This window comes from Electrona antarctica (assembly GCF_951216825.1).
Source record: "Electrona antarctica genome assembly, chromosome: 15".
Classification (NCBI taxonomy): Eukaryota; Metazoa; Chordata; class Actinopteri; order Myctophiformes; family Myctophidae; genus Electrona; species Electrona antarctica.
Window position 1 is genome coordinate 37,611,935 of NC_136796.1, and position 11,588 is coordinate 37,623,522.

At 47.2% G+C, this 11,588-nt stretch overlaps 1 protein-coding gene across 6 annotated transcripts; it reads left to right on the forward strand.

The window, feature by feature from the left end:
* The first annotated feature begins 1,399 nt into the window (after positions 1-1,399).
* On the forward strand, positions 1,400-10,997 carry LOC306938961 (uncharacterized protein). Of its 6 annotated transcripts, none has more exons than XM_079523369.1 (17): positions 1,400-1,628; positions 3,014-3,151; positions 3,347-3,445; positions 3,553-3,624; positions 3,717-3,836; positions 4,014-4,082; positions 4,234-4,281; positions 4,394-4,465; positions 4,693-4,740; positions 4,853-4,924; positions 5,148-9,550; positions 9,728-9,888; positions 10,047-10,207; positions 10,375-10,443; positions 10,595-10,642; positions 10,755-10,826; positions 10,985-10,997. In XM_079523369.1, exons 2-12 carry the CDS (start codon positions 3,028-3,030, stop codon positions 9,737-9,739), a joined length of 5,139 nt encoding a protein of 1,712 aa, XP_079379495.1. In that variant the 5' UTR covers positions 1,400-1,628; positions 3,014-3,027; the 3' UTR covers positions 9,740-9,888; positions 10,047-10,207; positions 10,375-10,443; positions 10,595-10,642; positions 10,755-10,826; positions 10,985-10,997. The 6 variants fall into 6 exon arrangements, with proteins under 6 accessions (XP_079379495.1, XP_079379494.1, XP_079379496.1 ...); XM_079523368.1 differs by lacking the exon at positions 10,985-10,997 and adding an exon at positions 10,917-10,935; XM_079523370.1 differs by lacking the exon at positions 10,985-10,997 and adding an exon at positions 10,917-10,935 and having other exon boundaries at positions 3,556-3,624.
* Positions 10,998-11,588: the final 591 nt, after the last annotated feature.

The following is an 11,588-nucleotide window of genomic DNA, read 5'->3' on the forward strand; positions in this document are numbered from 1 at the left end:
CCAGACATGGGAAAAGGGAAGAGAAGGCATGACTGGACATCTGAAAGCAGAGCCCTGCGTGAAAAGAAAACATGTGTGATTTATAATCTGTATAAGCCACTGAAACCAGCATGGGTATTTTAGCATTTCTCTCCAAAATACCCAGAATGCCAGGATCTGGCTCCTAATATCATACTAATTACTAAACGTTCAATTTGAGTTTAATTACAGGAAAAGTGCATCCATCTGTCTTGTCCAACTTTATTGTGGTTCATATTAATTCTCAAAAGCCATAACAAATATTGCAAATATATGCAGCAGTACGTGGTTAATTTTCAATTATAATAAAGCTCTGGCATGGAACTTGTTTGGTCTTATTACTGATTCTTAACGATTTGGACCAGACTCTGAGCTGGGTGAACTGATCCTGCTCTCACTAGCTATTGCATTAGTCTCACTACATTAAACAAATTAATTTAGCCCTCGTTCACCATGAAATGAACGTACTTTCATATCGAATATTATGGATTCTATGCAGGAGATCAGTGCCTATATGTTTACAAGTTGTGTGCAAAATGCAGTGGTGGAAAGTAACTAAATGCACTTACTTAAGTACTGTACGTAAGTACTTAAGTCATTGTGTAGATCTGCTATTTTCAAAATATCTATTATACATTTGAAAAGGTGTGCCCAAAACGCTGTTCCCAGGACAGGAACAAAAGGCACCAGCTACTACGTCACTCCAAGAGTGTCTGACACACTGCAACACACACTGCAATAACCACTAAACACACTAACACGTCACAGACTTACCCTCCGCGTCGATCCACGGCTATCTCCTCATGTCGCGCAGCACGTCCACACTCCACACCACAAGCCTAAACATTGTCATCGCACTGCCATTACAGCCGCCTCCCGTCCACACTCACAAACAATATCAATATCAATAATAAACACAAACACGCCACAAGCACCGACACCCCCGCCTAATTTGTTGCCACGTCTATGAAAACAAGCACAGAAACAATGCCATTCAACACGCTACTTACACACACTACCACTCGCTTACAATACGCGGACCTGGCAACACTACATCCCCTCTCCCATTGGCTCAAAGCCAACCACGTGACCCACGAGAGCTTTTAGGTTTCTGCAACACCGGAAGTTACACGCTGCACACACACACATTAGAAGAACAACACGAACACAACACTACACACACACACACACACACGGCCCACTGTTGCCAGGTCTATGAAAACAGGCCCAGAAACAAGCAAACAGACCCAGAAACAAAGCCTTTCACCACGCTACTTACACACACTACAACTCGCTTACAATTCACGACCCTGGCAACATTGTTCCCCGTCTTCCACAACACACACAGTCCCACACACACACACACACACTCATTCGGACTTGGATGGACAGCGGCGCGAGCGCACACACACACCGATTCTAACTTGGCTGGAGATCGGCGCGATTACATACACAGTTTAATTCATGAAAACACGACCATTGCGCGCGGGCCGGACTCTCGCATTGCATTGAATTGCGTATCGCTGTCCCCCTCGACCACGACACCCTTCTTCACAGCACTTTCACTACTCACTTGGACACGACCACTACGCCTCTTTCCACCATTACAGGTAAGTTAACTACAATTTAAGGGTGCGTGCGCGTGTGTGTGTATTGTGTGTGCTTGCTACGTGTGTCGATACTGAAACACAGCTGCTAATGCTATTATTAATAGCATAACAACAACATAAACAGCTGCTAATGCTATTATTAATAGCATCATAACCATAGATATAGATATATATCAACTCTACATAGCTCACCCGCGCTGTTAAACAATGGCGAGCGACGTCGTTACGTGGCGCCCACCCATTGTGTCTATGATGTACTCTTAAATGACCATAACTTGCTCAATTTACAACCGAATTTCAAACGGTTTGGTTTGTTATAAACCTCAGAGACGTCCGCATACTTATATGCTTTTATACGACCTTAAAAAAAAAAAAAAAGAGCGACGTCGTCACGTGGCGGCCATCTTACCTCGGCCCACATAACATTGTGTCTATGATGTACTCTTACATGACCATAACTTGCTCAATTTACAACCGAATTTCAAACGGTTTGGTTTGTTATAAACCTCAGACACGTCCGCATACTTATATGCTTTTATACGACGTTAAAAACAAACACAAAAAAGCAGATAAGCTTCCTGAATCAGCCACGTTATGATTCTGTTGATGCATCAACAGCATCAACAGCTGATAATGCCATGTCTCATGTACAACAGCTATTGCCACACAATTCTCCATTTATGTTGGCAATGCTGAAAATAACGCCTGCTAACAATACAGGCTGCTAACAATTGGGCTGTTGCCAATTATGCTCTTACAAATAGCATGACAATAACAATATTAATAATAACACTAGCATCATTACAAGCATAATAACACGCCGCCATGTCTCATGTACAACAGCTATAGAGCGTCGCAGTCCCGCCTCCTACCCGGGCCCAGGAAATGAAAGCCAATGCATTATTCTCATAGACATTTCGTAAAGTATTTATTTAAAGACGGTTACGCCGCGGACAAAGCCAACTCGAGTCGTGACAACTCATGACAACACAAACAATATTTTGGACCAAACAAATAATTAGAAAGAAGAAAAAAACGGCAGGTTACGACACTTTCTAATTATTTGTTTGGTCCAAAATATTGTTTGTGTTGTCATGAGTTGTCACGACTCGAGTTGGCTTTGTCCGCGGCGTAACCGTCTTTAAATAAATACTTTACGAAATGTCTATGAGAATAATGCATTGGATTTCATTTCCTGGTCCCGGGTAGGAGGCGGGACTGCGACGCTCTATTGCCACCCAATTCTGTCTTCATGTTGTCAATGCTGAAAATGAGGGCTGCTAACAATTCCGCTGTTGCCAAAAATGCCATTATTTGCCTCATACCATAACTATAATTTCATAATTTGTCGTCAATGCATAAAACACTTCTTTCAACCACTTCAGCTACATACAAAGCCATGCCGAAGAAACGCACATCATCCCTTGGATACCGAACGGCAAACGCCACCCAAATACGCTTGCACACAGCTGCCAGACAACACCACGCACCATCCGCACAAGGTACAGCACCATCCGCACAAGGTACATGTGCTCTAACAACCTTCCACAAACACTTGCACTGCACAATACATGTGTGCGTCTGTGCACACTGTGCACACACGTACTCCTTCACTGTGTGTGTACCACCATTTACTAACATCGTACCACACGTAACCAGTTTCCCACACGTGACCAGTTGACACTAACTCATGCATGCTGTCCAATCACACTCCACAGAACAACGCAATGAGGATCCAAACTTCCACCACAACCCTGCTCGCGACACTCTACGTGGCCACACACACACCCGCTCATTGGAAGACACCCAGCCCACAGGTACCCAGTACACTGACACCTTTCTATTTACTGTGTGGCGGCAGGGACCCATCACACAGCACCATGTCATAGCAGCACAACTTGATGATGATTGTCTCACTTCACAGCAGAACGCCTTGATGACGCGACTACACCGCGACTGCTCCACACCCCTACTTTGCACCTGCATGACACCAGAGGTAATGCATTCACATATGTTGCACTCAAATTTACCCCTACTGCATTGTGTCCACTACACTCACATACTGTGCAAAACATCCATCGCCAACAGCTACACGCAAATGCATGCATCAAGCAGCTGAACTACTACATGGACCCTCCCACGCCACTCACACGCCAACAGCCCCAACACAACGCTTGGTTCCAGCAGCTGCAGCACAACATGTACCAGGTAAACTTGCTCAAAACTACACTTTGCACAGCACATTGCACAATGCAATACACTGCTGTTTCTTTCTCCACAGATACTGCAGTATCTTCATCACATAACCTACATTAATTGTGTACACTACACTCACACCCTGTGCTCTACTTAACTCATACTATCTCTCTACACATCACTTCACAGCTCAACACCAGGGCAGCACTCCTCCACAAATGGCCAACACACCTTCATTGGACGTGGCTGAGGCCAGAGGTACTGACTTCTGTTATTCAGATAACCTTACTGCTTGGTACCGAGCATCCTGACACACTGTATAGAGACATCTATCTACATATCTCTGCATAACATGTCGATAACATTTTGTACCTCTGTGTCTACACACACTACTGACATCCATACCCAGTTCAGCGCAGGCGGGAGCAAACACGTGACAGAATGAGACGGACCAGAGGTAAGGCCTCAGATATGTTGCCCTCTGCCGCAATGCATTACGCATATGTGTGTATGTTATACCTACATGTACTGAATATATAGTCACATACACTCCCATCTTAATTTCTCAGCTCAGCATAACCTGGACAAACAGCAGCACATGATGGCTACAACACAGCCAATGGCCACAGCAGAAACCACAGGTAACCAACGCACTACACTCACATCTACACTTTCAAATGGCCAACACACCTTCATTGGACGTGGCTGAGGCCAGAGGTACTGACTTCTGTTATTCAGATAACCTTACTGCTTGGTACCGAGCATCCTGACACACTGTATAGAGACATCTATCTACATATCTCTGCATAACATGTCGATAACATTTTGTACCTCTGTGTCTACACACACTACTGACATCCATACCCAGTTCAGCGCAGGCGGGAGCAAACACGTGACAGAATGAGACGGACCAGAGGTAAGGCCTCAGATATGTTGCCCTCTGCCTCAATGCATTACGCATATGTGTGTATGTTATACCTACATGTACTGAATATATAGTCACATACACTCCCATCTTAATTTCTCAGCTCAGCATAACCTGGACAAACAGCAGCACATGATGGCTACAACACAGCCAATGGCCACAGCAGAAACCACAGGTAACCAACGCACTACACTCACATCTACACTTTCACCTCAATAACTCTTAATACAACTATCACATTGTCCCACTACACATACACACAGTTCAATTTAATGCCTCCACACATTTCCATTGCCTGCCTCAACAAAAACATCACATTCACATACTGACCACAATCTACTTATTGCATGACTCTCATGAAATTAACTTCACACCATACTTTCCATTTACCTTCACAGGCAGTTCCCATCAGCCAGCAAGACGACAATCACAAGTTGCTGCCAAAATTGCAACTTGCACTGCGCAGATTCTCAGCGGCCAACTAACTATCAACCAACTCTCCGACACACCACAGAGTATTGGCCAGCTCAACTGTGTGTGTGACCACTGTCACGCATTCACATTCAAAAACGAGACCTCCAGTATCTGCTGCTTGAATGGAAAGGTTTGCCTACCAGCCTTCCCTAGGCCCCCACAGGCCATCAATGATCTGTGGTTTGACGATACCCCTCAGGCAAAACTGTTTCGGAAACACAGCCGTGTCATCAACAACGCTGTCTGCCTCTCCAGTATTGCGGTCAAAGAGAAAACATTCACACGCTTCACTCCCACTGTCATTTTCCAAGGAAAGGTAATCCAGCGCATCGGGCCACTCCAACCAGAACCTGGTGCTGTTGCTGTGTTTGCCCAACTTTATGTCCTCGACCCAAGTCTGGAAAACACCACCAGATTTGCAAACATGACACTCCCCGCCAGAACATCCACTGCTGACAAGGACACAATGGCGCAGCTGCTGCACACTGTGCAGCAAGTTATTCACCTGCACAATATATTTGTCCAAGATTTCAAGCAAATCCTTGAAACCCCAGAAGAACAACTACAGCGAGGCACTATTGTCATAAGTGCTGCAGCCAGGCCACAGGGAGGACATTCCGGTGTTTACAATGCCCCCTCCAATCTCCAAGAACTTTGCATTGTCACCAACGAACAGGCACATGATCTGGTCATCCACTTACGTGGTGGAGGTCTGAAAATCATATCTGACTGCCATCCCAAAGCCATGCCCCTCCACTTCACCCTCCTCTTCATTGAAGGGACATCTGGCTGGCACTGTGCTCTCAAGCATGTGGATGATGAAAAAAGGCTCACAGCCCGTGAGTTCTTTGCCTATCACATGAACAGTCGTCACACTGCGAGCGACTACCTTTTCCAGGCAGGCAGACTGTTCCAAGAATGGATCCTCAATGCCTGGATAACATGCGAGAACCAGAGGCTGACTTGGCAGCGCCATAACCAGAAGACATTACGGGCTGACAGCTTCAAACAACTACAACAGGTTGTGGCTGTGCGTAGACGGGAACGGAGTGCTCCATCTCACTCTGTCCACCACAATGAGCAGGAACATGCTGTGGGTAGAGTCATCCTTGCTAGCTCTTTCCATGGCAGTCCACGCTGGTACCACAGCAAGTTCCAGGACGCTATGGCCATAGTCCGCCACATGCGAAAGCCAGACCTTTTCATCACGGTCACCTGCAATCCTCACTGGCCAGAGATCGTAGCTGCCCTCACCCCTGGCCAGACACCCCAAGACCGACCTGACCTGGTGGCCCGGGTATTCAAACTAAAGAAAGATCAGATCATGGATGACCTCATCAAAAGACACATCTTTGGCCTAGCCATTGCCCACCTCTGGGTCATAGAATTTCAAAAACGCGGCTTGCCTCACTCGCACATCCTCCTCATTCTAGCAGAGCAGGACAAACCCAAGACACCAGCCCAAGTGGACCAAATTGTCTGTGCAGAACTTCCCCCTGACCCGCATGAAAATGGGATCTCTGCCCAAGAAAAAGCAAGGCGCCAGCCACTGTGGGACATTGTACTTGCTAACATGATCCACGGTCCCTGTGGACAAGAGCATCCCAACAATCCCTGCATGGAGAAGAAAGCCGGCTCCAACTGCAAAGCCTGCAAGAAGAACTTCCCCAAACCCTTCCAGCCCAGAACAACAGTTGGTGACGAAACAAGTTATCCTATCTACCGCCGTCGCTCTCCAGATAATGGTGGCCGAACTGCACAAAAAAATGGGAACCACATCAACAACAGTTGGGTAGTGCCCTACAACCCCTACCTCAGCCTCCGATACAACTGCCACATCAACGTAGAAGTATGCATCTCTGCACTTGCGGCCAAATATCTCTACAAATATGTGACCAAGGGGCCGGACCGTGCAATGGTTTGTGTTGAAGTTGAGGGCGCCCAGGCTGCCCGTGATGAGATTAGGGACTATGAAGACATGCGTTCTGTTGGCTCAAGTGAGGCCTGCTGGAAACTCTTCGCATTCCCCATATCCGCCAACAAGCCTCCTGTTCAAGTCCTCCGCTTGCATCTGGAACACGAGCAATACGTCGTTTTCGCCGAGGGTGATGAGGAGAATGTGGTGGAGCAGGGCAGACAGACAGAGTTGACTGCTTTCTTCAAACTGAATGCTCAACAGAAGACAGCCAAAGGTCCAGATTACAACCCTATGACCATGCAGCGCTATGTTGACATGCCTCACAAATACACCTACACAAACAACAAGTGGCAACTCAGAAAAAACAACGCTTTCTCCGTTGGCCGTGTCCACACCATCAGCCCCCTAGCTGGAGATGTGTTCTACCTGAGACTGCTCCTCCACAATGACCACTCCAAAGGGAAAACAAGTTTTGAGGACCTCTACTCAGTCAATGGCAGCCGCCTTGGCACCTACCAGGCAGTGTGCAGGGAGCTTGGCCTGTTGGATGATGACCAAGAGTGGTCCACTGTCCTTACTGAGGCTGCTGCCACTCACCTCTGCCCCCAGATTCGTGCCCTATTCGTCATCATCCTCATCTTCTGCCAACCAGCGAACCCTGCAAGCCTGTTTAACGACTTCTGGCCAGACTGGACAGATGACTTCAAGCGGAGAGCACAGCAGAGTGCAACGACCTTCACTGACCAGCAACTCAAAACCATGGTGAGACTGGATCTGCAAGTCCGCCTCCAGTCACATGAACATGACCTCCAAGACTTCCTCCTGGAAAAAATGACAGATGAGGAAAAGGCCACTGTCCATGGGCTGGTCAACATCGAAGAGCCTCTTATCCGTGAGGAGCTGGACTATGATGTGGCCCAGCTGAAAGCCAATGTACAGGCAACAATTCCACAATTCACTGCTGCACAACAACAGATTTACGACACTGTCATGACGGCAGTCCAGCAACAGGCCAACTTACAACTCTTCATATCAGCACGTGGCGGTTGTGGTAAGACCTTCCTACTCAATGCACTACTGGACGCTGTGCGCAGTCTGGAACCTGGTGGCTGTATTGCCCTTGCCATGGCAACTACTGGCATTGCTGCACAACTCCTACACCTAGGCAGAACATTCCATTCGCGGATGAAAGCACCTCTCCACCCAACAGAACACACACCCTTCCACATCACAGCTCAAAGCAGCCTAGCCAAGCTGGTGCGACGGGCACGCCTCCTGCTCATTGATGAGGCAACCATGCTGCACCGCTTCTTGCTAGAGGGACTTGACTACACTCTGAAAGACCTGATGAACAAGCCAGACTGTCCATTTGGTGGGAAAATCATCATCTTGGCCGGCGACTTCCGCCAGTGTCTTCCAGTGGTTCAAGGGGCTAATCCTGCCCAAATTGTCAACAGCTGCCTCAATAACTCAGGCCTCTGGCAACACTTCCAAGTCTCCAGCCTCACAGAGAACATGCGAGTCAGGGCCAGTGAAAACCAAGACCTGAAGGCCTTTGACCAATGGACACTCCGCATTGGTGATGGTACAGCCAACGATGCAAACGACTTCATCTTCATCCCAGATGACAGGTATTTCCACATTCAAAGCAACACAGACAATGACCACACAGCGGAGGAGTGCTCCATGAAGATGTTTTGCCAAACTATATTTCCAGATATGTCCAACAACTTCACTACTACCGGCTGGCTGGATGGCCGATCAGTACTTGCCCCTACCAACAAGGACGTGGACGCCATCAACGACCTAATGGAGACCTGGGTACCAGGTCTGTCAACCAACCTGAGCAGTGCTGACACCCTGGAGAACTACCAAGACAGAATGCGGTTTAACGTGGAATACCTCAACACCCTCTGCCCCAATGGATTTCCCAGGCACCTCATCACCCTCAAGCCAGGAATGCCCTTGATGCTACTGCGCAACATCAGCCCCAAAGACGGACTCTGCAATGGCACCAAACTGTTTTTCCTGAGAACCCTCAACAACAAACTGCTGCTGTGCAAACTTGCAGCCACACAAAAGGAAGTCCTGATCCCTCGAATCAAGTTCATTCCTGATCCTAGACATTCCTACTTTGAGTGGGCCAGACGACAGTTTCCAGTCCGCACCGCTTTTGCCACCACCATCAATAAATCCCAAGGCCAGACACTTACAAGAGTGGGGGTCTGGCTTTCGTCCCCTGTCTTCAGTCACGGACAGCTTTATGTTGCCAGCTCAAGGACAGGTAACCCAGAAGCTCTCACCTATGCCATAAAGCAGAAAGAAGGACAGCCGGAACATCATACTGCCAATGTGGTTTTTCGAGACTTGCTTCGCGCTGTTCTTCCTGGCCCTACAATCCCCATTGAGGTAAGGCTGTTGCATTGCTACATGTCATTTCTACATATGTCTTTTCTGAATAATACATAACTGCTGCTAACACTGATTAACACTTTCCAGAAATATCACTACCTTTCACATGATCTGTGGTGGACATGTCACATTGTGTGGTTGATTCATCCCTTATCTGTGTCTCCTTTTCTGCAGGCTCAACCATGACAATCTCTGGAACCAGAAACACAAACACCCCTTCCACATCACCCCACTCCTCCACGCCCTCCTCTGGATCAGCTGCCAAATACAATTGTTCCTTTGCTAAGTTGGCCTTTCCACGACAACTGCGTCTTCCCCAAACCATCCCCATCAACGTAAGGCTGTTGCATTCTTACAAGTCTCATTGTTGATTAGTCTACATAACTGATAATCAAACATAAACATAGCATTGTCATTCCATTCACAACATACCTGGTGGAGATGTCTCAATGTATACTTTATCCCTACCTTCTCTGTTTCCCCAATTCTGCAGCCTCTGCAATGTATAGTCTGCAAAACATCCATCGCCAACAGCTACACGCAAATGCATGCATCAAGCAGCTGAACTACTACATGGACCCTCCCATGCCACTCACACGCCAACAGCCCCAACACAACGCTTGGTTCCAGCAGCTGCAGCACAACATGTACCAGGTACACTTGCTCAAAACTACACTTTGCACAGCACATTGCACAATGCAATACACTGCTGTTTCTTTCTCCACAGATACTGCAGTATCTTCATCACATAACCTACATTAATTGTGTACACTACACTCACACCCTGTGCTCTACATAACTCTCTACACATCACTTCACAGCTCAACACCAGGGCAGCACTCCTCCACAAATGGCCAACACACCTTCATTGGACGTGGCTGAGGCCAGAGGTACTGACTTCTGTTATTCAGATAACCTTACTGCTTGGTACCGAGCATCCTGACACACTGTATAGAGACATCTATCTACATATCTCTGCATAACATGTCGATAACATTTTGTACCTCTGTGTCTACACACACTACTGACATCCATACCCAGGTCAGCGCAGGCGGGAGCAAACACGTGACAGAGTGAGACGGACCAGAGGTAAGGCCTCAGATATGTTGCCCTCTGCCTCAATGCATTACGCATATGTGTGTATGTTATACCTACATGTACTGAATATATAGTCACATACACTCCCATCTTAATTTCTCAGCTCAGCATAACCTGGACAAACAGCAGCACATGATGGCTACAACACAGCCAATGGCCACAGCAGAAACCACAGGTAACCAACGCACTACACTCACATCTACACTTTCACCTCAATAACTCTAATACAACTATCACATTGTCCCACTACACATACACCCTGGAGAACTACCAAGACAGAATGCGGTTCAACGTGGAATACCTCAACACCCTCTGCCCCAATGGATTTCCCAGGCACCTCATCACCCTCAAGCCAGGAATGCCCTTGATGCTACTGCGCAACATCAGCCCCAAAGACGGACTCTGCAATGGCACCAAACTGTTTTTCCTCAGAACCCTCAACAACAAACTGCTGCTGTGCAAACTTGCAGCCACACAAAAGGAAGTAACATTGATTAACACTTTCCAGAAATATCACTACCTTTCACATGATCTGTGGTGGACATGTCACATTGTGTGGTTGATTCATCCCTTATCTGTGTCTCCTTTTCTGCAGGCTCAACCATGACAATCTCTGGAACCAGAAACACAAACACCCCTTCCACATCACCCCACTCCTCCACGCCCTCCTCTGGATCAGCTGCCAAATACAATTGTTCCTTTGCTAAGTTGGCCTTTCCACGACAACTGCGTCTTCCCCAAACCATCCCCATCAACGTAAGGCTGTTGCATTCTTACAAGTCTCATTGTTGATTAGTCTACATAACTGATAATCAAACATAGACATAGCATTGTCATTCCATTCACAACATACCTGGTGGAGATGTCTCAATGTATACTTTATCCCTACCTTCTCTGTTTCCCCAATTCTACAGCCTCTGCAATGTATAGGCTGTTG

Excerpts from the sequence above, each read along its gene's own strand:
- LOC306938961 (XM_079523369.1), top strand. The coding sequence starts at position 3,028 with ATGCCGAAGAAACGCACATCATCCCTTGGATACCGAACGGCAAACGCC. Across the intron at positions 4,083-4,233 it reads GGACGTGGCTGAGGCCAGAG|TTCAGCGCAGGCGGGAGCAA; the intron begins GTACTGACTTCT and ends ATCCATACCCAG. Across the intron at positions 4,282-4,393 it reads CAGAATGAGACGGACCAGAG|CTCAGCATAACCTGGACAAA; the intron begins GTAAGGCCTCAG and ends TTAATTTCTCAG.